Here is a 27,750-nt window from a genome sequence, read left to right as displayed (position 1 = left end):
TTTTGAGATCGGCTTTGGCTATGACACCATCGGTTTGTCCAGAAGTGGACCCTCTCTTTGTCTTACCAGCCTTGGCTTGCTGGGCTATATCCAGGCCCCCACATTGGCTGAATCGCACCGTCCATCAAAGAGTCGTTAGAGGCTGATTGAAGCAGAGAAGGAAAGGATGAATGGATGGATGAATGGATGGATTCTTTAGGTGGACTGTTACGTTTGCAATTCTGTCAAATGCTTGGACATGGTTTTTTCATCGGTTTGCACCGAATGCGCTGCTGGATCGCCCCACTACCCGATTAGACTCAGCCTTAAGCTTAGCCTTCTGTCGGCTTGTAAACTTGCTTTCGCTTGCTCAAAACCAAATTACCATCCTGGTGCTTCCAGTGATCTCGCCAGATCGTGGTGCCTGGACGGATCTGGGTGTTTCCTAGTTGGGTCGCATTCAGCACTTTTTCGCAGCCAGCCCCCGGCGTGCATTAGTCGGTTTAGACTGGCGCACCTAGTCCGAACAAGCTAGCGAGCTACCCAAAAGGAAAAACTTAGTTTGGCGAGAGGTAAAAAATCAAGGCATTGGAAAAAACATAAAGGGATGTATGAAAAACGGAGAGCCTCCCCGGTAGAAACCCAATGGCCAATGGGGCTCTTCCCAGGCCCACCACCCACCACATCACCGAAGCCTCCTTGTTCTTTCTTCTATCCCATTGTTTCTGCTTCTCCACCTGTCGCAAAGCTGAACAATCCTGCCTCTGACTCCATTTTCCTGCTCTTTGGGCCCTGCCTGGCTGGACAAACCGGTTTCGGTGTGCCAACGGTGTTTCGCATCTGGCTGCTAGACGTTTTCAGCGTGCAGCCGCACTCGCTAACGCTGGTGTGGGTGCAAAAAACCGCACCAGATCTGGTTCGCTTCCTGTTCCTGACACGGCCATGACAGCCAGCCGGTCCTGCTATAAAACGACCATTTCCTCCTCGATTTTCCCACTCCAACCCCGACACTCCTTTCCCAACTACCGTCTATCGTTATGAAATTCGCCACTCTCCTTTTGGCCGCCTCGGCCCACGCTGCCACCATCACTAGATGGCACACCTCCTGGAACATCGTCACCTCGCTGTACGACACCACCACCATCAGCACGCTACCACCCACCACCGTGGTGATCGACACCGACGGCCAGACCATCGATCCAACTTCCACCGCTCCTTCAACTCCAACAACCCCACCTACCGTGGAATTCGAGCCCACCACCTCGTCGACCCCAACTACATCGTCGACCCCAACTACATCGTCGACCCCAACTACATCGTGGACGCCAACTACATCGTGGACGCCAACTACTTCTTCAACTCCAACCACGAGTTCGCAGTCATCAACAATCGCTACTGCTCCAACAGACACTACCTCCAGCGCGGCCTCCAGTGCCACCTGGACACCAACCACCATGTCTACCGCGCTCTCGTCCTCCTCCTCCTCTGCATCCAGCACCAGCAGCAGTGCTGCCCCAAGCGCGGATCTCAACAAGTTCCAGCAGGAGATCTTGGACCAGACCAACAAAAAGAGGGCCCTCCACTCTGCTCCTTCGGTCGCCTGGAACTGGACCTTGACTGAGTACGCTACGGATTACGCCAAGAAGTTCGACTGTAACAACGTCCAATTGATCCACTCGGGCGGCCCTTACGGCGAGAACTTGGCTGCTGGTTACGCTGGCGGCAAGGACCCCGTTAACGCCTGGTACGACGAAATCAAGGAGTACGACTACCTGAACCCAGGCTACTCTGAGGCCACCGGCCACTTCACCCAGCTCATCTGGAAAGACTCCACCCAGATGGGTTGCGCCAAGGTGACTTGCGACAACGTCTGGCGCCAGTACACTATCTGTGAGTACTCCGCCAGAGGCAACGTTGTGGGCAACACCCAGCTGCTGACCGCCAAATACTTTTCTTCCAACGTTAAGCCTTCGGCTTAGGCTTCTTCGGTTTTCTTCGATATATACTTTTAATGCTATGGATTTACGATTCGCTTGTAGGCTGAAGGTATAGATTGGTTGCAAAACCGCGATCCCGACATACAGATGAGTTGACGCTTTGCTGGACAGGCGAGCCGTGAAAGTCCACTTACTTTCATCAACTCTCAGAATAGACTCTTAACCATCAATTGAAATATGCCTGCTTTGACGGCTCCGTGCAATAGCTTTCACTGCACAAACTAGCCATTTAAGCTTCTCAGTGCATCCTACTACAGTCTGATAGATGAAACGGTTACTATGTATCGCTACACGCTTACTGCTTCAACAAGTGGGTGAACTGACCCTTAGAAGGCTTGGCCTTCTTCTTCTCAACCTTGACAGATCCCAACTTCTTCTCGGAGTAAGCTCTGGCGTAAGGGTTCAATCTCAACAACACCTGCTTGTTCTTCAATGGGTTCTTCTTCTGGGTGAGTGGTCTCTTGGTGAAACCCTCCTGGGCTGGTCTGACAACGGCCTGGATCTCAGCAGAGTTGATCAAAGACTTGTAGTCGGAGTTAGACACAACGTTAGCTGGCAAAGCGTAACCGGACTTGGCAGACTTGGTGTTCTCGGAACCGTAGACGGAGTCCAAGGACTCGAAAGCAGCCTGGGTCCAGATAACGAATCTACCCAAGTGGGCACCTGGAGCCAACTGCAACAAACCCAAACGGGAAACGTGGGCAAGGTCGACACCTGGGATGTTTCTCAAGGCCTTGGTGAGACCGTTGTCGTTGGCGTAAACAACCAATGGACCTCTCTTCTGGACCCATCTTCTGTTTCTCAACTTACCCTTACCAGCTCTCAACTTCTTGGACTTGATAACTCTGACAATGTCCTTGTGGGCACCGACAGCCTTCAAGACAGCGACAGCGTCCTTGGTCTTGGTGACGGACTCCAAGTCGTTGGAGACAACGAGAGGCAACTCCTCAACCTGCTCGACTCTGTGACCTCTGGCCAAAACCAAAGAGGTGACAGCGGAGGCAGCAATGGCAGAGGCAGTGGCGTAACGCTTCTCGTTCTGGTTAACCTTGACGTGCCATCTTCTCCAGGTCTTGGTAGGAGCGAACATACGACCGCCTCTACACATGTTACCGAAAGCACCCTGACCGGAACGGTGAGTACCAGAACCACCAACTCTTGGAATTCTGGCAACAGCTCTACCGGTACCCCAGGACTCAGCGGAGGTCTGGTGGCCAGCCTTCTCGGAGACGGCGTAAGCCTGTCTCTTGTTCTTGTTCACTCTGACGAAAACGGAGTGGACAATGTCAGCTCTGACTGGAGCGTTGAAAACAGCTGGGAGAGGCAACTGAGCGGAGGTCTTCTCGCCCTTGGCGGAGACAACAGAGACTTGTGGACGGGACATGTTTGTTTGTAGGTGATGTAGAAGATGTGTGAAAAAAAATTTTTTTTTCAGCAGGTGGTGAGCCCGAGATGTTGGGTCACGTGCGGGCAGCGAAAAACCGTCCCATTGGCCAGGGCTGCAGCCGCGAGGTGCTTACTGCTACTAGAGAAGCGGCTTTCGGTATAGGGTTGAAATAAAATCGTCTAAAGAGGGTCATATAATTTTTCCGTTGCTTCAGCTCTCAGGAGATTTTTGGAACTTTAGTTACGCAGACTCGAAAAGGCTGATTGTTTTGTATTTTTCTTGATGTACACCAATGTCTTCCCAATGTCCTACTACGTTTACTATGATCTTTGCGTGTAGTCTGTGATTGTTGTAGTCATGTGGAACTCTTACGTGGAAATTTTCCAGCTGAGTGAAAAGAATTTCTTTCCGTCTAACTTTTGGATTAAAAACTGATTTTACAAGTTTTTAAAGTTTTGACAAATTTGAGTGTGCACGAAGTATTCTTACGAACAATCGATCCTTCTTGGAGATTCCAATATTTAAAGTCACTTGCTGTTCCCCTTTTTCGGTTACTTAAGCTATTGTAATATATCCCACCGTTTTAGAGGTCTTTCCTACTTCCTAATTATGCTTTTGATACATTTTTATCTATAAGTTTACCCAAAGAACTTAGAGTACTTGGCTCTTTCCGCTTTTTTGGACTGTTCCAATAAATCCTGGGCCTTTGTAATCTCCTTAGGAATGGCTGCATCATTAGGGACCAATTTTTGTGCCTCCTCAAGAGAGCTGATGGCCTCCTTGTATTTCCGTAGCTCAATTTTGGCACGGCCTGCTCTAAATAGCGTCTTTGCTTTTTCCTGCTGAGAGAGAGACATCTCTGAAAGATACTCACAGTAGTCGAGACACCTAGAATACTGCTTGAGTTTTAGCGTGACCAATGACAAGTTGAGATAGATCTTCTTCTTCAAGTCCATGTACTTCTGATAGAAGTCGGGCTCTTCATCGGGATCCGGGAAGAATTCCATCACGTATCTCAATGCCTTTTTAAACTTGAAGAGGGCCTTTTGGAGCTCTCCCTGTTTAAAGAGTTCACCACCAGCATTCTTGATTATCGTGGATGCTTTCAACACAGACGCAGACAGCTCTTTATCGATGTGGCTATCGTCATCAGGATACTCCTCGTATATATCACCTGCAATCTCATCGTAGCACGCATTGAATATAGGTACTGGGTCTCCATCTTCCCAATGACCGCATTCAGTAATCACGACAGGTGCAGAGTCCACAGGCACATGTGCACTATCCGTCTGAACGTTTTCAATTTCTCTTATAACAGACTTGCCCTTGATCACACGCCCAAAGCAGGTGTGTTGGCCCAGGAGATGTTGTGCTTTGTATGTGGTGATGAAGAACTGAGACACAGAACGACCTGCCAATGCTAAAAGAAAGGATTCCTCGAACTTCTCCTCGGCATTTTCTTCAGCAACCTTTTCGGAGTCGGCAACGTTGCCATTGTCGCATTGGATCATAAAGTTCTTGATTATTCTGTTGAAGTGGTGCCCCTTGTAGGTATGCAACTGGTCGAGAAATGCAGCAACGGTTGAAGGAGCCTTGCTCACATAAAGCTCGAAAACGATTCTTCCGATTTTGGCATCTCCTACCGAGATATCAAGGTAAATTTTGGGTAGCACCTCTTCAACTCTCATGGTGGTTTGAAGATGCCCCGGATTTCGCGATGCCCTACTATATCGAATACCGCAACTAATCTTCCAGATATATGTCATTCAGGAGCACACAAACGGTCCGAGGCCTTCGAGCCTTTACATCCTCAGCTATTCGCCATAGCTATGAGCAGCAATTAGCGAAATCTGCTGAAAACATCAATGTCGTTTTGGAGAAGTCGGACAGACTGTCGTACATCCTAGCACAATACATCCCTGAGCCAGCAAGAAATGGCTTTCTAGCGATCAAGGCCTTTGGATTGGAAATCAACAAGATCACTGATGGTGGCGCTGCCACGGGATCAAGAGCCCTGAGGGCACTGAATCAGCTTTCATCTTCCATGGGTCTTTCTACAGCAGACATGAAGTACAAGTTCTGGCTGGACATGATGTCCAAGGCGTTCACGGACCAAGGCGAAGTGCATGAACCAACAGTGTTTCTTTTAAGAGATGCCTTGAGACTGGGGCTCAATTTGGACATCTCGTATTTCCACCAGTACCTACAGACAAGGAGGCATTTCCTTCAGTCAAAGCAGTTCAAGACCGTCGAGGATATCTGCTCGTATGGTGAAGGCACTTATTCTCAATTGAACTATGCCACACAGGCATTGCTTCTTCTGCCGCTGATTTCCCCATCAGTCATTCACCTCTTGGAGCTTTCTCCACAATTGCAGAACAAGGTCAGTGATATTGCAGCTCACATCGGTCAGGCTTCTGCTGTGAGCTCGATGATCTTGGGTTTTGAATACTACGCCAGCACCCGCAACATCGTTACCTTACCTGTGGACCTCATGACGAAGTTTGAGCTTTCACAAGAAACCGCCCTTCGTTTAGCCCAAGGCCATCTCAAGGGGAAAAGCCAGGAGGAAGAGGCGAAGGAGAAACTTCAAAACGTCATTTTTGAAACGGCTGTGACAGCCAATGATCATCTCCTCTCAGCTCGTGTGAAGCTCAAGGAAGTGAAGAACGATATTGCACACTTGGTGAAGAGCAAGCCTCACGACTCTTTGCTACAGAAGAATTTCAAGAAGTGGAGGAGGGGTATTCCAGACGTTGTATTCATTCCCTTCATGAACGCCATACCGACATCCTTGTACTTGGAGAAGTTGGAGAAGAACGACTTCAACCTTTTCCGCCCGGCGATGAAGCAAAAAGAGTGGCGTCTCGGCTGGAGGTCATTCAAGAACTATTACACTAGATCGATCTAGTTTTTCATTAGCATATCTGAGGCTCAAAGCGGTCTTTCGTGCGTTTTTCGCAGCCATCCCTAACAAGTAAATAGATTAAATGGAGAGTCCATTTATACAAGCAGCTTCAGAGGAAAACGGAGCTTCTTCCAAGATATCTTCCAAAGGAGAGCGCAAATTGTCGATCCTGATCCCGCAGACTAGTAAGTTTACTATACTTTTAGATCATATGCGGCTCGCCTGAACTGCAAATGCAGCCTTGAAACTAAAAATACCTCGATCGGAACTATATTGCGAGAATTTTCAAAATGTTTATATAAATTTCAAAATCTATAATCCTAGGCCACTAAACTCTATTCATAACAATTACTCCTTTCGGACTGTTCCATCTTAGTGGTATGTGGCCCTGGTTTATGGGTTTCGCACTTTTCGACACAAGGCTTTACGTGTAACTCCATACATCCACATCAACAATCACGGAGACTACAGGACCTTACCGGAAACACCATGTTCTCCAAGTCCCCCACACCAATAAATCCACGCAGCTTGGCACCGGCGTGGCTGCACCAGGCACACCCGCCTTTTCTGCCACAGTCCGCCTCCATAGATCCCATTACCTTGGTGATCAATGAATGTATGGTGATTCTGTGCGCCATGAGAAAGATGAGCCGCTGGCCTCAAACGGGCGTGGCTGCCATTTTGGGAGGTAGCGATTTGTTCGGAGAGGAAGACGGGCTTTCTAACTTGGGTCTCTCGGGATCTCATTTCGGACTGGCTGTCTCTACTCCTAGACCCTCGAACGGAGGAACGGCTAACCCCAACACCAGCTCTAACCCTTTACACTCGAGTTTCTTGCAGTTGCGTGCCATACTTACGGAGACCTCCGATATCAACACAGTGGACTCGTTGACGATCCTCCAACCATTCTTGTTGGCCGTGGAGTCGAGCTCCACATCAGGAAATGTCACGGGCCTAGCTCTCAATGCCATCACGAAATTCTTAGACTACGGTGTCATTGGGTGGCACTCGAAAAATATTCAAAACTCGCTTATACAGATCACCAGCTCCTTGACACACTGCCGCTTCGAGGCTGCCGACCAAAGTTCTGATGATTCCGTGCTTCTCAAGGTTTTGCGATTGTTGGAGTCCATTGTTGATTCTTCCTTCTCAAAACTTCTACCAAATGCAGTGGTGTCCGAAGTGATACAAACGTGTTTATCTCTTGCATGCAACAAGCGTCGTTCAGAGGTGCTTCGAAGAGCCGCCGAGATGGCTATGATCTCCATGACGATCCGAGTCTTTCTGCGCCTTCGTGAGCTTACCCCCGAAACCACTCATGTCGATGAAATCCCTACAAATTATGCCGAGAACCAATTGCCCGCTGATGTTATCGGCGGAACAAGCTCGCCAACAGAAGATACAAGTGCCGTGGCACAGGATGGCGCCGAGGCCGACCTAAAGCCACCCACAGTGGACCTTGCCCCAACATCGCCTAAAAGAAAGCCATCCATGACCGATGAAAAGGAACCACAATTTGACATTGTTTGCATCAACGAATTCTTCGCCATTTTGATCTCCATGATCTCCCCAACCAACCAGTATCAGCATATGGAGAGTACACGTGTTTTTGCCTTGCTGCTCATAAACATAGCAATTGAGGTGACAGGTTCTGAAATACCTAAGCATCCTTCCTTGATGGGACTTGTGGCAGACCCTGTCTCCAAGGATGTCTTACAAATCATTACCGTTACTGACTCACCTCCTTTGTTACTGGCCGCTTTGAGGTTATTCTCTACCATGGCGATCATTCTTGGCAAGCATATCAAATCACAGATTGAACTAACTTTCAATTTGCTTTTCCATTCCATTTTACCCCTGACCTATCCAAGGAGAACACCATAAAGGGCAACAAGATGGCAATTTCGACCAGGATTGCCTCATCGAAAGAAGCTATTGTGGAGAGTCTCTCTTTACTTTGGATCAGGTCTCCCCAGTTTTTCTCACTGTTGTTTGTCGATTACGACTGCGACTTTGAAAGATTCAACATGGCATCCGACTTCGTCAACTTTCTTTGCAAATTGGCCTTGCCCGAGGCCGCCGTCATCTCAACAGATAACGTGCCCCTATCTGCTTAGAGGGTATCCTTTCTTTGGTGTCTGGCATAAATGACCGCATCAAGAATTCTGAGGGCAAGCACATTCGCCTGGATGACCAACCATCTCATCAACTACTCTTGGACAAGGACAAGAAGACAGCATTTGTGAGGTGTACTGAAATCTTCAACGATAGTCCCAAGAAGGGAGTCGCTGCGTTTGCGGAGAAGAAGTTTTTGAATGACCCTAATGACACTTCTGAATTAGCATCTCTTCTATTCAACAAGTCAGCTCGTCTCAACAAGAAGATCCTCGGTGAATACCTCGCTAAACCATCTAACACTGATCTTTTACGAGAATTCATGAATCTTTTTGAGTTTGCCGGTTTGAGAGTGGATGAGGCATTAAGACTTCTACTTAAGTCCTTTAGACTTCCTGGTGAGTCTCAGCAAATTGAGAGAATAGTCGAGCTTTTTGCGCAAGCTTACGTTGAATGTCAAAAGTCATATACCCCAGATGAATTGACAGAAGAGGAAAAGAACGAGCCGGTTAACCCTGACCAGGATGCTGTGTTCGTGTTATCCTACTCGATTATCATGCTCAACACAGACTTGCATAATCCCCAGGTTAAGAGGCAGATGGATCTCGATTCTTACAAGAGAAACTTGAAGGGTGTCAACAACGGAAAAGACTTTCCGGAGTGGTACCTCTCGAAAATTTATTCATCTATTAGAGACCGTGAGATTATCATGCCCGAAGAACACCATGGCACCGATAAGTGGTTTGACGATGTTTGGCATAATCTTATTTCTTCTCAAACGAAAGTGGCTCACGATAAAGACATATCGTTGAACTCTATTGACGTTGGCACTTTGTGTCAATTCGACAAACTATTTTTTGAAGGCTCAGTTGATGTTATTATAGAAACACTCATTAAGGTTTTCAAGGAGGCTTCAGACGATAACATTATCACCAAATTGATGTCATCCATTGACAAGTGTGCTAATATCTGCATAAACTATGGTCTTGCTAAACCTGTGAATCATCTCATTGAGGAATTAACCACTATAACGCATCTCACTAGGAAGACATTCCCCGCACCACACCCAGAGGAGAATATTCGTCGGGAGATTCCAATCACTCAGATTACCATCGAAAAGAAAGAGGAGCCTATTAGTATTAGTGACATGGCTGTTTACTTTGGTCGTGATTTTAAGGCTCAATTGGCTGCAGTTGTTCTTTTTAGATTGATCAAAAAATCTGATTGCAGAGTGAGCCAATCCTGGGACGGAGTCGTTAAAATCATACTCACATTGTTGGAAAACTGTTTGATAAATCCTAATTTGTTTTGCGAATTTCAGAAGAAGGTCAATTTGGCTCCTCTTGCCAAAGTCAAACCACGGTTTATTATTCAAGGAACAAAGCCATTGAACAACTCAGGAATTTTGTCAACATTTTCATCGTTTTTGAAGGGGTACTCCGACGAGCCTCCGGAGCCTTCAGACCAAGAGATTGAGTCCACTCTTTCCACCATTGATTGTGTCAGATCAATCAATGTTCCTGGTATCTTTGACACTGTCTCAAAGGGTACTCAGGATGAGCTTAAGCAATTCGTGGATTTGCTATTGGACAACTTGCCAGAGTTTTCTGATGACAAAAAGCGTTTTTATGAATCTGAGATCTTATTCCTATTCGAAGTTGGTGTTTGTTTCTCCTTGATTGTGAGCGAGACAGAAGTCACAGATAAGCTCATCGGTAAATTACACGAGCACATGAAGAATCATGTCTCAAAGAGAGGCTATATGAGACTTTCGACATACTTGTTTTTACTTGCAAGACAGAGCGACCACAGTTACGAGAAGGAAGCAGCTGAGACACTCGAACGCATTAACAGCTTTGACAGAGATATCATAACAAAGCACGGTGCTTCCTTGGTAAAGTCTCTTTTTTCATTCGTTGATCATGACTCCAAGTCGAGACCTTTAATTCAAACGGAAGGTTTCTGGGATTTTCTCAAGCTCGCTGGTTCTTCATCAGACCTTGCTGATGAGGTTTTAGACTTTGTCGAATCCATTGTTCAAGATTCTTCCGATGAAGTCTCTGACCAGAACCATATCTTATTGTTGGGATTGCTTGATGAGGTATCGTCTCTTGGTGCTGTGGGTGCCCAATGGGAACAGACAAGGGACAGTGGCCAGACCGTCAACAACAAAGCAGATGAGGATTCTGAAGAGAGGAAGAATGTCCAAAAACTCATCCAGATTTCATCGAGGTCGATTGACCAAACCGGACTCCTAGGAAGCTCCACCAGAAAACTTTCGTATCCGTTGATTCAAGCATTGGCTCATCAATGTTTCAATCCCTGCCGCGAGGTGCGTTCACACGCTATCACAGTGTTACAGAATACGTTGCTTTCAGGAGCATTGAACGAAAACTTCACTGCATTAGGAATTTACGAGTATGGGCTTTTCCCTCTTTTAGCTGAACTTGAAAAAGAGGATGTGATTACTACCGACAAGAAGGGATTCCCAGAAACTCATTCGCAAATTTTGAATTTGGTGAGTAAGGTATTCCTCAAGCATCACAGCGAACTCACTGAGGAGGAGAGAAAGACGGTATGGCTAGGAATTGTGACACATTTTGTTAGAGTCAACAAGATGAACTCTGATCAAGAAAAGAGCTACGTGAAGGAGTCAAGCTTGGAGGTAATGAAGAACATGATCTTGGTCTTGCACAACGAATTCCTTGTTCCGGATAACAAGGATTTATGGGAGTCAACGTGGAAGAATCTTGAGCAAGTTTATCCTGGTCTCGAGAAAGAACTCCCTAACAAATAAGGGCCATCATAATAGACAATAAATGCTAAAAGAAGCAAGTTGTAAAATTTTTTATGTATCCAATTCTATGGCACCGATCGGGCCACCTCAATTTAACATAGGTAGCTTTAGTTTTTACATATGGTGAAAAAATTGAGCCGTTGATTTAGTGGTATATAATTTTCAGTCGTTCATGTCTATCTCATTTGCAACTAATGCTGAAGTCCTGCAGTAGTGCATATACAAGGCTAACAAAGCAGAGCAGATGAACTGAAATCTACTTCAACCTCGTCAAAGAATGGCAGAGACTTACACCCAGAGGGCTGAAAAGCATCCTTCGCCTGTGGCACAGCGTCTTCTCCGTCTAATGGAGACGAAAAAATCCAACTTATGTGCATCTGTGGACGTGAACACTACTAGTGAGTTCTTGGCCCTCATCGACAAGTTGGGTCCTTCCATCTGCTTGGTGAAGACTCATATTGATATCATAGATGACTTTTCCTATGAAGGCACCATTGTCCCTCTTCTCGACCTTGCCAAGAAGCACCACTTCATGATCTTTGAGGACAGAAAGTTCGCTGATATCGGAAACACTGTGAAGCACCAGTACTCTGGTGGTGCTTTCAAGATCGCCCAATGGGCTGACATCACCAACGCTCACGGCGTGACTGGTGCCGGTATTGTCAGCGGATTGAAACAGGCTGCTCAGGAAACCACCCAGGAGCCTCGTGGCTTGTTAATGCTCGCTGAGCTCTCCAGTAAAGGCTCATTGGCTTACGGTGAATACACCAAGCAGACCGTTGAGATTGCCAAGAGCGATAAGGACTTTGTCATTGGTTTCATTGCCCAGAGAGATATGGGTGGCCAGGACGAGGGATTCGACTGGTTGATCATGACCCCTGGTGTCGGTCTCGACGACAAGGGAGATGCCTTGGGCCAGCAGTACAGAACCGTGGATGAAGTCATTTGCACCGGCACAGACATCATCATTGTCGGACGTGGTTTATTCGGCAAAGGAAGAGATCCGCAGGTGGAAGGTGAACGGTACAGATCGGCAGGATGGAACGCCTATCTTAAGAAGACAGGCCAATAAATAGATATGTACAAGGGGCCAATCAGAAACGCTCGTTCATGTCGTCAAGACTATCGGAAAGACGAGTACGCATAATCTCGAAAACAAGTAAGCCAACGGATGTTGCAGGAATGGTAGTCAACGCATTTCTAGCAAACCCTTTGTACGCGAGTTTGAACCATGTCTGGTTGCTTCTGCGTTTGATGGCCATGCAGTGTTGCAATGTATCAACATATGAGTTGTAGTAAATCTTGAAAAAATGACGCTGCTTTTTGTGCATCGTCGCTGAATAGATGTCTAGCGCTTCTAAGCGGTGTAGATGTATCTTCTGTACTTTTGAGATGGGGTACTGAACAGCTAGTAGAGAAAATGCTGCCGAGGCTCCTGCTAGAAGAATAAATGTAGATTTTAGAATCTTGGTCAGTCTGGTTTGCTCAAATCGGAGGAGCGCTGCATCTGTTTCTTGATTCTTCAGTGACAAGGAAAGCTTTTCTCTCACCCTCTGCTTGAAGCGACGGAAGGAAGAAATGACCCTATATGTCAAACTGTATCCTCTTGTCTTGACAAGCTCAAAGGTTGAGAAGTAAAAAGCAAATCCCAAGCTTTCTTTGATGAGTGAAAAACCGTATCCTGCGAACACACCCAAGAATCCAACTTCTTTGAGTTTCTCCCAACCGAAAACCCAAAGGTTCTGATGTTTGCCACTCATGATCTCTGCCATGGACAGTCTCGTGAAAATGGCATCCACAGGAGCTGCAGCTAGGGACTGAACGGCTCCAGCTATGAAGCCTGCTTTCCAAGTATCTGTAGGTGGATAGTAGTAGTCCTTGTTAGATCCCTTAGGCCTGTCCTTCTCTAGGTAGTCTAGGGATGTCAAGTATGAGCCGTATAAGATGATTCCTGTTGCTGAATTGGCAATGAGAGGCGGAAGTACCTGGTCGGGAATGAACTTCCAGCCTTCCTTCTTGATAACATTATGTAGCATGCCAAGCGTCGAATGTGTGCTGAATCTATACGGCTTCGAGTTTATGCCATCATGTTTATTGGCCAACTCCCTCACATAGACCATGTAGTCGAATCGGGAGGGACGAAAGAGTTTTATGGGTGTTCTCATATATAACGACTGAAGTTGGTACAAGACAGCTCTGATACCAGCAGTCGAGAGGGACACAGTTTGGTTGCTCACCTTCTCACGTCGAACATGATCGTCGTCGGATCCTATAGTGAGGTCTGTATTCATTGCAGCATTGTGGATTGGGGTCTGTATCTTGCTGAAAGCAGACTTCCAATGGCGCAGATGTTGATATGAAAATGCAGGAACCACAAACGGCTATCAAATGCACAGATTGCCCCCAAGGAACGGGACCGGCGGGAAGAAGGTAAGCAGCAAATGGGAATTCGAGTACTATTTTGGGCCACTCAATGGGCATTTGCGAAATTGGTTGCCCTGTGAAGATGGATGCCACTCTTGCTCCTCCAATGGCTGCGAAACGTGGGGAAGAAGTCACAAGTTTCTTTCTCGTCCATAAGAATGGTATCCTATCATGGAAGCTTACTCTTCTCCATATTTACTCTTCTCTGTAGAGAACAATTTCGCTCTGCTTGAAGTAGCGTCTGCCCTCCTCATCAATCAACACCAACAGCAAGTATGTTCTGCACGAGAACTTCTTGTTCACATCCTTGTAGGTCGGCGTGAGATCGTAGCCATTCAAAAACAATCTAATCGGAATGCTTTCACCCTTGACCGGCGCACCATCCATGATCTCGAACCGCACCGTAGTGTCTGACTCCACCACCTGATTCGGAGCTGAACCCACCATTTCTCGCTTCACAAGTGAAATCTCCATGTGTTTAATTTTGATTCTCACGAGCATGAAGAAGATACGACCCACAATCACTTCCTTGAGCGAGAATCGGCTCTTGTTGTACTCAAACTCAATGTGTAGACAGTGCTCAATGCCAACATCCATTTTGACCGTGGATGACGCTATCGTCTTAGCGGCACTCTTCGCCATGACTTCTCCACCAGTGCTGCTGCCAGTGCTGACCTTTCTTTCGGCATTGCCGTTCGTCTCTTCGCTCAGAGAGTTGTCGTACTGCAACACCCATAAGTCCTTCTCCCTAGTGATGTCTGCTTTGTTTTTGCGAGATACAACAACACGTATAAAGTAACGCAAATTGACATTTTTGCCTCTATAGCTCTCGTACTGCTTCTCCACGTTCTTGAAAGCAAAGTCGTAGGTATCCGATTGCCTCAAGTGACCGGGAGCAGCAAGCTCTGTGGCTAGACTAAGAAACTCGGACAGCGTTATAGTATCCAAAGGCGACTCTATGGCACCTAACAACTGGACTTTAACTCCGATGTGCTCCACATCTCTGCCACCTCTGGTTCTGAGGGTCACTTGTCCTTTGACCGATTCGCCATCTCTGAAGAGCGGCAACAGGTCGATACGGCCTTGTTTGGATTTGAGTTCAATATGCTTGCGGGATTTTTCATCATCTAGGCGGATTTCAATGTCCAATGGCGCCTTGAAAAAGAGTGACATGGCGTGGAGTTGAATGCGTGAGAATGTGGTGAGATAAGCTCCGTACACTCTGGGGTCCATAGGCTACAGCGGACCGAACCAATGGGGCCTTCTCATGAGGAATTGGTCAATTGCTTGGTGTGTGTATTTTAGAAGGTAGATTTTTGGAAACCTCAAGTTCAATTAATTCAGATTGCTTGCTCTTTTGGTGTTTGCAGTGAAGCTGGGCTAATATGTGATATTTCGCAGCCAAGCTAGCAGAGGACGGATGGACAGACAAACCAAATGCTTACTTTTTTCGCTCACCAGTTCAAATCACGGTACTATACTACTCTCAATATATCATCAAGCCGGAGCGGCCTTACATTACTATATCTAGTTCTTAGCGATGTACTCAACCAAGTCAACGACTCTGGTGGAGTAACCGTACTCGTTGTCGTACCAAGCAATCAACTTGACGAACTTAGGAGACAACAAGATACCAGCCTTGGCGTCAAACACAGAAGAGTATTCGGAAGAAAGGAAGTCAGAGGACACAACGGCGTCCTCGGTGTAACCCAAAACACCCTTCAACTTGCCCTCAGAGGCCTTCTTCACAGCAGCACAAACCTCCTCGTAGGTGACGTCCTTCTTCAACTTGGCGGTCAAGTCGACAACAGAGACGTCCACAGTTGGAACTCTCAAAGCCATACCGGTCAACTTACCGTTCAAGTGAGGGATAACCTTACCGACGGCCTTGGCAGCACCGGTGGAAGATGGAATGATGTTGCCAGAAGCAGTTCTACCGCCTCTCCAGTCCTTGTGGGAAGGACCATCCACGGTCTTCTGGGTGGCAGTGATGGAGTGGACAGTGGTCATCAAGGCCTCCTCAATGCCGAAGTTGTCGTCAATGACCTTGGCCAATGGAGCCAAGCAGTTGGTGGTACACGAAGCGTTGGAGATGATCTGCTGGCCAGCGTACTGCTCCTCGTTGACACCGACAACGAACATTGGAGCATCGGCAGAAGGAGCGGTGATCACCACCTTCTTGGCACCAGCGTCAATGTGCTTCTGGGCACCTTCGAGCTTGGTGAAAACACCGGTGGAGTCCACAACCAAGTCGATACCGTCAGCACCCCAAGGGATTTGAGCTGGGTCCTTCTCACCGTAGACCTTGATCTTTTGGCCGCCGATGATCAAGTTGCTGCCCTCGCTGGAAACCTCAGTCTTGTACTGACCGTGGGTGGAGTCGTACTTGAACATGTAGGCGGCGTAGTCAGCAGCAATGAAAGGGTCGTTGACAGCGACAACCTTGATGTCCTTTCTCTCAAGGGCGATTCTCAAGACAAGACGTCCGATTCTGCCGAAGCCGTTAATACCGATAGTGACCATTTTTGTTATTATATTAGAATGAAGATGAGGAGCAATTGGGTCTGAGGCGAACGGTATTTATACCCTGGGGGTGGCCCTTCAAGTGTATGGTGATGGTGCGGCTCACTCTTGTGTGAAATAGAGTGGTGTGATGTCGCCCTCGAGCGGATAAGCTTCGGTTTCGGAGCCCTTTCTAGGTAAACTTGGGTCGATGCAGGGCAGGCCAGAATCTGCTTATTTTGTTGCTGCAATTGCCTGGGTGAGTGTCGATTTTGCAGCCATTAGAGGGTGCGAGTGCGTCTGGCATCAGGTGGTTGATTCCGTTAGTGCAACTCGCCTATCCGACAGCTGATCTCGGAGCGGGTCATGCGCTTACGTTGAATTTGATGTGGACTGAGGACGATCAAGGCTACTTTAATTGGTAAGAGGGATCAGAACTGTCGGGAAGGTAGAAGTGGTACTTGGGTGGTGATTTTTTTCACATTTTTCACCAATGCAGCGCAGATCACACTCGCCAATTGAATGGAAGCCACTTGGGTTACATGAAACAGCGCTTGGCCATCTCCAGGGTCTTGATGCGATAACGTGGTCCTGGGCCGTTTCCAGGGGGGATATGCGCTTGCGTGGGGAGATCCACTCCTGGGTTCTTCAATCGAAGTGGGTTCGGCGCTCTCCTGATATCAATGCATAGCTCCTGCAGAGCGTCAAAGTAGATTTTCGAAACCCCTAAGCTCAATTGCTTAAGAAGCAAACTTCATGTGCTCCACTTCGGAGCTTGGGCTTTGCCTGGTGTGCTGAGTCCATGTGGCTTGTAGAACAACAACACTAGGTAGTCTGGAAAATGCACTACAGAAAGCACAGGCTCCAATATTTGCAATAACCGCAGTTCCAAAAGCACAAGCCCGTTCTTCACGACTACCAATTGGCCAGACGGAGACCCCGAGACTGTGCCACCAAGACTGTGCCACCGGGCGGCTGGGTATGCAAGAAAGATCATGGCCAGATCCATCTCCACCACAAAACCTGAGTATCGATCCCAGCAACCTCAATTGCTTAAAATTACTTCTTCACCACAATAATGAAACCCCTGTTTTATCAGATCCACATATTTTGCCAGCGTGTGGAAACTTCGGTGCTATTACCGAGCGCCGACCCGGGCTGCATCTACAGCATCCCGAGATGAGCATTAAAAAAATAGCCCCGTAGAAAATTCAACAGGACAGTAGTTTTGACAAATGTATGAATTAGCGAATTTACAACTCCCCGTCACCGGCCAAGTAACGTGTCTCCCGATTTGCCAAGGCCTGTTCTCTAAATGCGACCACCACAAGCAAACCTCAGGAACCCAAAAAAACATTCAATGCCAATTTTGGCCTGTCCATGTAAGACACTTCCTAAATCTCAGCTAGATCCTGCGTCGCCTTCACCTGCTTCATCCTCTCACAGCGCTTGTCTCTGGGGCATAGGACTGCACCTGCACAGTTTTCACTCCGGGACTAACCAACTACCACTATCGGGAGAAAGAGTTGCAAGCCATGTCGTACGAGGAAATCCCTCCGGACGTCGTGTCGCCCCATGACGCGACACAGACAATCCAGCAGACGCTCAAGTGCAAAGACACAGTGATAGCATTGTACGACTTCCCCGGCACCCAGCCATCCCACCTTCCCTTGGACCTCGGAGACACCGTTTATGTCCTAGCTAAAAGCGACAGCGGCTGGTGGGACGGCGTGTCAATTGTCGACGGCGAGATGCTGCGAGGCTGGTTCCCGCATAACTACGTTCGACTGGTGAACTTTGTCCAGCCTGTGTTGAATAAACTAAAGCTGAACAAGGAAATCGACTCCATAACGGCTGCCAACACAGCGGCCAACGTGCTAATACCGTCCTTTACAAGCCTTTTGCAACGGTCGCTAGCGGACCTGGGCAAGAACAGCCCGGCAAGCAATACAAGGAAGAATTCGGTGGTGTCTTTTGCCAGTCTGGAAACCAGCATATCGGACCAGAGACTGCGGTCGAACCCGGCGCTTTCAAACCATACTCCTTCGCCTTCTTCGGAAGCCACGGAGGGTGCATCTCCGGCACCAGCTGCCCACCAGCCCTCGTTCGCCTCCACGATATCGTCCCATTCGGAGGATATGCCTGTTGCACAGGATACCCCAATCAAGTTTATATCCGTGGAGGAGGCCGAGAAATTGACTCTCGAGGTGAAACAGACAGAGGGTAAGAACATTGTATGGATTGCACGTGGTACCACTACTGGCGATGTTGCCTTCTATTCTGAGCAATTGGAGGTGTACTGCGAAATGCTACCGTTGGTGCCGCTCATGCCACAAGCTGACTTCAACGGAGGAAATTTGCTGCTTCCACCACGCGAAGCGCTTGATGTCATCACACCAGTTAATGTGGTGAAAGACGACAAGGCAGAGGATGATCCTCACGACCGGTCGAATTCGAGTGTCAAGGGCTTCGATATGAAGAGAGATTCCAATGCATCTTCAATGTCCACCACGAGCTCAGCTTCATCTTATCATCACTTTCTGCAACCATTCTTTGCCACCAGCGGGTTATTTTACAGCTCATTTGATGACATCAACAAATGGACGGAGCTCAAGGACCGTTTCAACTACCTTCTCGATTTGACTCACAAGGCATTGAAGGATTCCAATAAGCAGCTCTTCTCCATGCACCTCTCACAGCTTACCAAGCTGGTGTCGATCGTCTTGGCCGGTGCAAGGCTAGTTCACCATGACTTCGCTGACTCCAAATATGAAGGCTCCATCAGAAGAAAGCTCAAACGTATCACTAATGGCTTTTCCCAATTATACATCAATGGCCTACTACATCTCAGCGTTATGCACTATTCGGTCGCTGCATCAAATACAGAGCTCTTCAGTTTAGATATCCGCAGCCTCAACCGGTCCACAGGGCCTACCCCACAAGCATCTACAGTGCTGCCGTCAGAATCCATAAGCTCTTCTATTACGGGCCCCAACACTAGAGGTCTGACTGATGACCTGGCATCCCATGACTCTGTTGAGTCTTATCTTCTGCAGATTGACCATGAGGTCGATGCCGTGAGGTCCAACATGAATGCGCTCATCAAAATCTTCCTTCGTCTTAGTAAGGGAAAAAGAGTGACAATCAAAGATTATGATAGTTCGGATGCTTCGGAAGACGAGGGAGAGGATCGCTTCAATGTGCTTCCACAAGTCTATCCTCGCTTTCTTGCTGATGAATTCAATGGTGGAAACTGGTGCAACCCGTTCTTCACAAACACCAAGCCTTATCTCAACTTGAGTGGTGAACACTTGAAAAACAAATATCACCTCAAGGTGATCATCGACAACGCAGGGTACGAAAGGGTCAAAATGTCTGCTACCGAGATTGTCAAGATTAGCTCAGAAACATTGAACTACTTGGGACCAGACAATCAAGAGAAGTACTACAATGAGCAGCTCCGTAACGGGCGTAATGAGCAGATCTTGCGATTCATCTACAAGTACTTACATCATGCCAGCTCCATGCTTGATTTACTAGAATCCTTTGATTTCACCGTTTTTTGTCTCATCAAAAGGTCTTCCTCTGGTGATAGCTTGGGAAGTAACGAGGAGCTTAAATACGGGACCAAGCTGATGACAACACTACTGGAAACCTCACATTCGACTATCCCGTTGTTCTTGAGTATTTCAAGGCTAAGCAGTTCTTCCACACTTTGTTATCAAAAATTATCATGTATTCTCAGTCATTGACCTTGGATGACCCTGATGTATTCACGGCTATGAAAGAGGATGATCCAATCCTTTACAACAGAGAGACCATAAAAGATCCACTTGAGAGATCTGCAATGGTCTTGAGCAACATTTTAATGCAGCAGAATAAGATGAAGTCTCCAGATGCAATAACCCTTGACAAGGATGAGGTGGTGTCTGATTTGCTTCTAGAAGGTATTGACTTCTGTGAACATATCACAGCGCTCGTGCAACAGCTTGTCGAAGAACGTGAGACAATCTTGAACTACGCCACAAGAGTTATGCATGATGACTTTAATGTCCAGCTTCTTGTGATTGAGAGAAACAACACCGCTGCCAGCGAGAAGAACGAGGACAGCGGTGCACAGTACTACAGTAGCAAAAAGGGTGACGAAGACACGCCATGGTATTTGGAAGGTGATGAGGAAGGTGACTTGTTACTTGATATCAAGGGTAATATTAAGGGAGGAACAAAAGAAGCTCTTGTCGCTCACTTAACCAGACATGAGTCTCTTGACAGCGGCTTCATCTCTGTATTTTTGATTACGTTTGCCACAATGATGTCTATCGGTGAATTGATCCAGACTCTCATCAACAGATTCAATATGGATGCTCCTGAAGGGTTGAGCTATGAAGAATACTTGTCATGGAAATCGTTGAAGCAGAGCAAAGTACGCGCAAAGGTCTTGGACATCATGAAGTTACTTATTGACGTCCACTGGTGTGATTCCTTCTACAGCATTACAGTGTTGCAACGTTGGTTGGCATTTTCCCAGTTGCCCACTGTGAAGCGCTTCCCAGTCTCTGAAAAAATTTCTGAAGGTATTGAAAAGATCCTTCGCGGGAGCCAACCACTAAGAGGCATGAGTCCGCTGTGGTTCTTGGAAAGCCTCCAGCTCCTATTCTCAAAGGATTTTCTATCAAGAAATTGAAGCTTCAAGATATTGACTACATTGAGTTTGCCAGGCAAATTACCATTCGAGAGTTCCTGTTGTTCTGCCAGATCAATAAACTTGCTTGTATCAACAAGGTTTGGGGCAAGAAATCAGGTCTTCAAGAAAGCATAGAGCCCATCACAAACTTCATCAAAGCATCAAACCAGTTGACAAATTTTGTGGCATACATGATCTTGAGGAAGGAAGATGCAAAGAAAAGAGTCAGGTCTATTCGTTACTTTGTGCAAGTTGCAGAGAAGTGTCGCCAATACAACAACTTCTCCTCGATGACAGCTATTATCTCGGCTCTCTACTCATCACCCATTCATCGTCTCAAAAAGACATGGGCGTTTGTTTCTCGTGACATCTTGACCCAGCTTCATAATATGAACCGACTCATGAACTCAACCAGAAATTTCAACGAGTATAGAGATGTTCTCAAGTTCATTGGGTCTGAGCCATGTGTTCCGTTCTTCGGAGTGTACTTGAGTGATCTCACCTTCATTTACCACGGAAACCCACAACACTTGTTGAATCGTACTCGTATGATCAACTTTGCGAAAAGAGCTAAGACGGTTGAGATTGTTGAGGGAATTGACAGATTCCAGAAGATTGCCTACAATTTCCAAAGCGTGGGTGAGATTCAGAAGTACCTCGATCTCTGGTTCGACAAGTGCCCTTCGATCGAGGAACAGTATCAGTTGTCATTGAACCTTGAGCCTCGTGAGGTAATTGACCGGAAAGTTTCAAAGAAGAAAACCGGAAAAGATGAAAGTCTGCAGCCTCGCCTGGCAGTCAATATGAACATTTGGGGTCTGAAGTAAAGTATTTCGCAGCCATGGATGCAGAATACCGCTTCCGGTCTGCGCTCGTCTTTAGTCCACTACCCTGCAGGACAGAATCGGTAGTGGTTTACGTCGGCCGGAACGACCTAGTAAGTAACACTGGTGTCCAGGCCATTCGCCATCGAGCATGTTTAATAAACTCAAGTCCTTTTCAGAGGATGTTGCAAAATCATTAAATGAAATACAACAAGGAGAACCACCTCGTAAAAGTATAGACAATATAAGACAGCTCAAGAATGGATCCAATATCTTGAACACGAAGACCCCAGACTCCCAAGACCTTCTACAACCAGAAGACGACAACGAATCCAAAAATGGCAGTCAAACCCAATTGGTTCAAGAGGGTCAATCCGAAGATACATCAGCACAGACAGCTTCCCCAATTGCAACCTCAGGGCCTTTGAAAGACATAGACATGGAGCAGTTACCTCAGCTTGTTAGGGCCAAACTAAAGAAGTTTGTCAAATATGAAGAGAAATATCCTGTCTTATTAGATGCCTACAAAACTGAAAAGCGTAAGGGTGAATTGGTTCTGTCTTTCGAGAAGGTGCTCAAGGAATTCACCCCAGTTTCCCTGATCGCAGACGCTGGAGAGATTGTGGAATACTTAAAGAGCATACACGATAAGACCAGTATAACGGAGCAGGAGCTAAGGAAGAAGACAGCTGAGGTGACTCAATTGACAAGACGCCTAGCTGATGCTGACAAGACTGTGAGATACACAGAGGAAGCGCTTGACAAGGCCCTGAAAGTTAAGGACAGTTTATCATCAGAGGTTGAGTCTCTCCGGCTGGATCTCCTGAATGCAACTCGTGAGGCTACTCCACAGGCATCAGTAGGGGACTCTGAGCTTCAGAAGTCTATTGATGCACTCAAGGAACAGCTTGGATCAGCGCAGACTAACTTGGAGGATGCCACGGAAGAGAAGGAAAGACTTACAAAGGATTTAGAGAAGTCGAACACTGAATTGAGCTCTGTGCAAAAGGAGTTGGATTCGTTAAAGAACGATGGTGATAGCATATCTGGACAATTGAAAGATCTGCAGCTTAAGCATGAGACATTGACTAAGGAACTCGAGTCAATTAAACACGAGAAGGACACTCTTCAAAGCAATTACAAAACATTGGGAGAAGAAAAGAATATCCTTCAAGCGAGAGTTTCCGACTTGGAGAGCAAGATTGCGGACACGGAAAAGCGAATCGAGGAGATTCAGAAGGAGAGAGATGATGCTCAATCTAAGTCAGTTCAAGCCTCCAAAGGAGAATCAGAAACGCAATCTCAGCCCCGCTCTTCTGGAAATAAAAAGAAGAAGAATAAGAAGGCCAAGGCACAGTCAGCTTCCCCGGCACCTGAACCAGAGACGTCTGACGCAAAGAGTGGTGCTTCTGAGTTCAAGGCAAAGTTTGAGGAGCTCACACAGAAGTATGATGATCTTGTTGCAGAGAAGGAGTCACTCGCATCTGAACTCAGTGAATCAAAGAAGTTGGTAGAGTCAAAGAAAGAGGAGATTGAGACATTGAACGATATGTTAAGAGAAACAGGCAATGACTTGGTGGCCGCAAAAGACGACATCAAACAATTGAAGCTGGATACCCCTCAAAAGAAGAACTCGAGAAGTACAGTCAGCTCGAGAAGCAAGTGGAAGAATCGTCGAAGGAGCTTGACAAAATCAGACGTGAGTCCGAAGAGAAATCCGAGAAGTTGAAGGTTGAGCATGCAGAGCAAGTTGAAAAGATAAGGCAAGAAACGATTGAGAGCCTGCAGCAGTCATCAAAGGAGGAAATCGAAACTCTTAGATCAAACTCTGAGAAGGCATCTGGCATAATTAAAGACTTGAAGGGACAACTTTCAAGAGCTAAAAAAGATCTTGATGAATCCAAGAAAGAAATAGAAAGCTTGAACCAGGAGAAGGCCAAATTGAATCAGCGAATCGATGAGCTTGCTAAGGCCAAAAGCGTCGATTCATCGTTGAAGCTCGAGATAGCGTCATTGCAGTCGTCTGTGTCGCATAAGGATGAACTTATCAAGGACTTCAGAGAAGAGTCAGAGAAGAGAGCGAAAGAAAGAGACACGTTGAGGGCAACTATTTCCCAGCTCGAAAACTCTAACTCTAGTTTGCAAGGTAGCAACAAGTCGCTTGTTCAAGAGAAATCAGATCTTATCAATAAGCAAGAGGTCACGAACCAACGCATCAGCTCCCTAAACGCAGAACTTTCCAAACTACAAATTAGCAGACATGAAGTGGTAAACGAACTTGACGAGCTTAAAACGAAGTTTGACACGATGGTGAAGACAAAGGCCAACTCCTCCGATGAAGTTCAGTCATACAAGCAGCAGTATGAAGAGCTTAGTATGAAATCAAAGGAGGCGCAAAACAGAATTGACACGTTGGAAGACGAGCTTTCTGAGGCCAAACTGATGTTACAAGAGAGAACTCGTGAGTCATCTACCATAAGAAAGCTTCTCCTCGAGGCTGAAGAACGCAACAATATTGAGTGTGCTAATCTCAAGAACGATATCAGATCCATCAATGCCGAAAAGTCGGAGCTTGAGTCCTCTCTACATGGTGCGCTCAAACAAAGACAACGTGAAATCGATGAATTGAAGTCCTCCTTGTCGGAATCAGCCAACAAAATCAAGGAATTGACGAACCAGATTGATGGCCTTAAGAAGAAGTATGAGCCTTTACTCAATGAGACTGCAATCTCCCCAGAAGCAGCAAAGAAGACGAAGGATTTGGAAAATACGATTGAGGAGTTACGAAGCTCCCTTCAGTCTTCCAGTGCCAAGGTCAAAGAGTACGAAAACATGAATCGCACGCTCAAGAAGTTGAACGAGGAATCTTCTCTCAAGGTTGAGCGTCTCCTGCAAAATTACAAGCACGTCACACAACAGTACCGCCAAATGCAAAGTACAAAAGCTACCCCTCCCGAATCCACCAGAAGTTCCTCCGAACTGCCTGTCGCTAAGTCTACTCCAGATAAGGATACAAACACTGCTTACCTCAAGAATGTTCTTTTCGGGTTTTTCGAACACAAGGAGCAGCGCGAGCAGCTTTTGCCAGTGGTGAAGACACTTTTCCAGCTTGATGATTCTGATGAAGCGAAACTCATGAATGCATTGAAATAATCCGTATGGCTGCAAAACTTGGTGTGCATAGAGGCTCCATCGCTCGATCTCCAAGACCAGAGAAGCGTCCTTAGTTGTCTGGTGACATGAGTGCCTTTGATCAGAAGAAAGCTTTCATACTTGAGCTGATAGGCCTCACTTCCCTGGAAGTACCAGATGCATCTCCTAAGGGCACGATTGACTCCCTCTGCCTCCCAACCATCAATGTGATCAATGCTCATCCTGACATGGTCACAACGTCCCTGTGCTCGGGCAGGGTCTCTGTATTCCTCGAGGGTATGAAAAAAGCTGATACTCAGATCGGTGCCAAGGGTAACGAGGGTCGCTGGCTTTTTGTGACTCATCATCCTGAGGAACTATCGAGTTGGTATGATCAGGTTGACTTTGTATATGAAGAGCCTAAACCAACTGAAGATTCCCAACGATTCATTCTTTTCAAATTTGAACCCCTCATTTTGCATGTCAAGTGTCGTGATTTGGATACTGCCAATCTACTATATTCCACAGCTATGGGATGTGGTTTCAGGGAATCGGGCATTGGCTCCAACAACATCGTGGGTATCAGAATCTCGATCAAGCTAGATACCCCGATTGGCTACCTTCAAGATGACAAGTTAGTTTCCATTGTTCCAAAGTCTTATCTTGAGCTAATAACGAAACTTTCTCTTGACCGGTTCACTGAGAACTTCAGAAAGATGGAAACTCTCACGAGGGCTATCGAGCTGATGGGAAAGCCACAGAAGGCGCCAGTTGTGGAATCAAAAGAAGAGCGTCGCTTGCGTAAAATGAAGGAAGGAATGGCTAGAAGAGAATCGGTAAGGGAAGAGAAGGAGAAAAAGAGACGAGAAAAAGAACTTCAAAATCAATAGACTAGTTAATGTACATCTACGCTACATAAAAATGCTCAATAATGAGCTCTAATGCTCCTCCTCCTGTGGGGTATTACGAGACAGGCCCTGGTTAGACTCAGAGCCTAATTCAGAATTCTCCAGGCCCTGCTCTGTGGTGGTAGTTTCTACACCATCAGCAGTCCGCCTGCTTGAAACTCCCGATGCAAAAATGGACGACGCGCCTCTCTCGGCCTCACCAGACTCTCTTCTTTCATTTTCTCTTCTTCTATTTCTGCTGAACAAGTTGAGGATTTGAGTAATCATTGGCGAAACCGGAGAGTTACGACGACGTCCCAATGAAGGCAGCCCAGCTCTGTCTGTTGATCTGACGTGTCTATGAGGATGGAAAATGACAGAGGTTGCCCTTCGAAGTAGACCTGGGTTCTGCGTGTCTTGTGGCGGGTTTGGTGTTTGCTCCTGAGATTGATCCTGGCGAGTTTCCGGCTGTGGCGCCAGATCCTCACCTGAAGAAGGTTGCCTATCGTCGTAAAGATGCATACCGCCAGCACCAGGTCCACCAAAGCGCAAGTAAGTAACAGGCGGTAAGTCATTGCGATCGCCAACTTCGTCAGGGATGTTGTTTCGGCACAAGGGACAGTTGCGGTTCTCATTTAGCCAATGAGCCAAACATGACTGGCCAAAGATGTGACCACACGGAAGTTCAACTGGTACATGTTTCCATTCAATGTCGCAAGTTTCTAGGGTCCCCTTATCCTCACGTTCGTTGGAGGTGGATGCAGTGGGTGTGGGTTCCCTCAGGTTCATCTTACGCTTCTTTGTGACACAGTCGTCTATAGGTGGGACCTGCTCATACCGCTCAAAGCAGATAGCGCAAGTTTGTTCCGTAAGCCCAGGAGGAGACTTAACGGGGAACTTCTGGAAGGTGTCGGGGTGAATACCTTTCTTTCTTTGTGTGCTTGATACCAAAACCAGGTATGCCATACGAGTAGCTAGGGAAATGAACAGTTGGATGGCTCTAGGTTCCCTGTTAGCGGCGGTGTTAGGCAATGTCACCACCAAAGAACCGGTTCTTCCCGGACCGTCACCTTCGGTTCCATCTAGAAACATGTAGTTCACGGTGATGATTATGGAGCCAGAAAGATCCGTTCCGACTATACCCAACGGGTGGTATCCCAACGCAGGTCCATTCAGGCCAGATTGTGGTTCAGACAGCTGTGGACCGGTTTGAGCCTCAGTACCTGATGCAACTCCCGTGGCGTCAGTAGCAGGGCCATGGTCTAGCGTGACTGTCGGTGTCGTGCTTGCGTTGGTCGAGTTGGTAGGGGTTGTACTATTGCCAGGTTGATCCTGAGACCGCCCCAATGCTGTATCAAGCAAGTAGTCGAACAAGTTGTAGTTTGGTTCAGGCTGGCTGTCAGCCCCTCTATCTCGATTCTGGTCATCATTTGATGCTGGATTTGTAGGATTCGAAGGGTTCAGTGGCCTATCGTCCTCGGGCGGTTGCTGACTCATGGTTGAATGTGGATCAAATGGAAGGGTAAGGCTGACTCTTGCTTAGTCAGAGGGATAATGTGGAAACCCTGGAAAGAGTATGTGTTGTAAAGGAAGTATAATAAATAAAGTGGAGCTTTTGTGGTTTATTGTTTGAAAAACCGACCTTAAATAGGAAGAGTCAGGCACGGGCCGTTGGGAGCGCCTCTGACGTAGTGGTGGTTTTCTTATACTGGTCATGTGACCGTTGTCCTCGTCTGTTAAATTACATCGTGGGGTTTCTACTTTTGGATTCTAACAAAAAAGTTTGTTTATTGCTTTATTTGCCACACAGAAGCTTCTAGCATCATTGAAGGTGGCTTCTTTTTAAGGGGGCCTTGTTGCGATACGATACACACTGGCTGCAAATGGGGTTAGCTGACAATGATCTTCAAGATCACACTATGGGCTGTTATTTCTGAATAGCCTTTTATGAGTTTCATGAGAATTACCCGTAAAATGAAGAGCTTCAGGTTTTGGTACATGTCTTCAAGGAATCTGTTGATGACTAAGGGGTCACTAAGGGAGGAGAGGCTTCCATTGCGTTCTGTCGCGCATAGAGGCGATCAACGCCATTAAGTCCGATTGCCATGAAAATT

General features: G+C 46.9%; 11 protein-coding genes across 11 annotated transcripts; 5 read left to right on the top strand and 6 right to left on the bottom strand. All coding sequences in view use genetic code 12, as the record gives it.

The window, feature by feature from the left end:
• Positions 1 to 1,016: 1,016 nt before the first annotated feature.
• On the top strand, positions 1,017 to 1,958 carry RBE1 (sterol-binding protein; the record flags this gene model as incomplete). Its single annotated transcript, XM_025479633.1, has 1 exon — positions 1,017 to 1,958. One exon carries the CDS (start codon positions 1,017 to 1,019, stop codon positions 1,956 to 1,958), a length of 942 nt encoding a protein of 313 aa, XP_025339106.1.
• A 313-nt stretch (positions 1,959 to 2,271) lies between these two features.
• RPL4B (60S ribosomal protein uL4) lies at positions 2,272 to 3,360 on the bottom strand (the record flags this gene model as incomplete). The annotated part of the gene is made up of 1 exon (XM_025479632.1): positions 2,272 to 3,360. One exon carries the CDS (start codon positions 3,358 to 3,360, stop codon positions 2,272 to 2,274), a length of 1,089 nt encoding a protein of 362 aa, XP_025339105.1.
• Positions 3,361 to 4,001: 641 nt separating this feature from the next.
• On the bottom strand, positions 4,002 to 5,051 carry CXQ87_001081 (peptidylprolyl isomerase; the record flags this gene model as incomplete). Its single annotated transcript, XM_025479631.1, has 1 exon — positions 4,002 to 5,051. The coding sequence occupies one exon, from the start codon at positions 5,049 to 5,051 to the stop codon at positions 4,002 to 4,004; it is 1,050 nt and encodes a 349-aa protein (XP_025339104.1).
• A 71-nt stretch (positions 5,052 to 5,122) lies between these two features.
• GEA2 (Arf family guanine nucleotide exchange factor) lies at positions 5,123 to 11,183 on the top strand (the record flags this gene model as incomplete). Its single annotated transcript, XM_025479630.1, has 4 exons — positions 5,123 to 6,227; positions 6,861 to 7,999; positions 8,143 to 8,370; positions 8,391 to 11,183. 4 exons carry the CDS (start codon positions 5,123 to 5,125, stop codon positions 11,181 to 11,183), a joined length of 5,265 nt encoding a protein of 1,754 aa, XP_025339103.1.
• Positions 11,184 to 11,460: 277 nt separating this feature from the next.
• Positions 11,461 to 12,255, top strand: URA3 (orotidine-5'-phosphate decarboxylase; the record flags this gene model as incomplete). Its single annotated transcript, XM_025479629.1, has 1 exon — positions 11,461 to 12,255. One exon carries the CDS (start codon positions 11,461 to 11,463, stop codon positions 12,253 to 12,255), a length of 795 nt encoding a protein of 264 aa, XP_025339102.1.
• A 22-nt stretch (positions 12,256 to 12,277) lies between these two features.
• On the bottom strand, positions 12,278 to 13,474 carry CXQ87_001078 (uncharacterized protein; the record flags this gene model as incomplete). The annotated part of the gene is made up of 1 exon (XM_025479628.1): positions 12,278 to 13,474. One exon carries the CDS (start codon positions 13,472 to 13,474, stop codon positions 12,278 to 12,280), a length of 1,197 nt encoding a protein of 398 aa, XP_025339101.1.
• Positions 13,475 to 13,802: 328 nt separating this feature from the next.
• On the bottom strand, positions 13,803 to 14,780 carry PEP8 (retromer subunit; the record flags this gene model as incomplete). The annotated part of the gene is made up of 1 exon (XM_025479627.1): positions 13,803 to 14,780. The coding sequence occupies one exon, from the start codon at positions 14,778 to 14,780 to the stop codon at positions 13,803 to 13,805; it is 978 nt and encodes a 325-aa protein (XP_025339100.1).
• Positions 14,781 to 15,134: 354 nt separating this feature from the next.
• On the bottom strand, positions 15,135 to 16,130 carry CXQ87_001076 (type I glyceraldehyde-3-phosphate dehydrogenase; the record flags this gene model as incomplete). The annotated part of the gene is made up of 1 exon (XM_025479626.1): positions 15,135 to 16,130. One exon carries the CDS (start codon positions 16,128 to 16,130, stop codon positions 15,135 to 15,137), a length of 996 nt encoding a protein of 331 aa, XP_025339099.1.
• A 1,514-nt stretch (positions 16,131 to 17,644) lies between these two features.
• Positions 17,645 to 24,770, top strand: CSC25 (Ras family guanine nucleotide exchange factor; the record flags this gene model as incomplete). Its single annotated transcript, XM_025479625.1, has 5 exons — positions 17,645 to 19,712; positions 19,742 to 20,661; positions 20,709 to 21,570; positions 21,857 to 23,257; positions 23,281 to 24,770. 5 exons carry the CDS (start codon positions 17,645 to 17,647, stop codon positions 24,768 to 24,770), a joined length of 6,741 nt encoding a protein of 2,246 aa, XP_025339098.1.
• An 86-nt stretch (positions 24,771 to 24,856) lies between these two features.
• On the top strand, positions 24,857 to 25,639 carry CXQ87_001074 (tRNA methyltransferase; the record flags this gene model as incomplete). Its single annotated transcript, XM_025479624.1, has 1 exon — positions 24,857 to 25,639. The coding sequence occupies one exon, from the start codon at positions 24,857 to 24,859 to the stop codon at positions 25,637 to 25,639; it is 783 nt and encodes a 260-aa protein (XP_025339097.1).
• A 48-nt stretch (positions 25,640 to 25,687) lies between these two features.
• CXQ87_001073 (ubiquitin-protein ligase) lies at positions 25,688 to 27,133 on the bottom strand (the record flags this gene model as incomplete). The annotated part of the gene is made up of 1 exon (XM_025479623.1): positions 25,688 to 27,133. One exon carries the CDS (start codon positions 27,131 to 27,133, stop codon positions 25,688 to 25,690), a length of 1,446 nt encoding a protein of 481 aa, XP_025339096.1.
• Between the last annotated feature and the right edge of the window lie 617 nt (positions 27,134 to 27,750).

This window comes from Candidozyma duobushaemuli (assembly GCF_002926085.2).
Source record: "Candidozyma duobushaemuli strain B09383 chromosome Unknown A_B09383, whole genome shotgun sequence".
Classification (NCBI taxonomy): domain Eukaryota; kingdom Fungi; phylum Ascomycota; class Pichiomycetes; order Serinales; family Metschnikowiaceae; genus Candidozyma; species Candidozyma duobushaemuli.
This window is presented reverse-complemented; position numbering and strand designations above follow the sequence as displayed.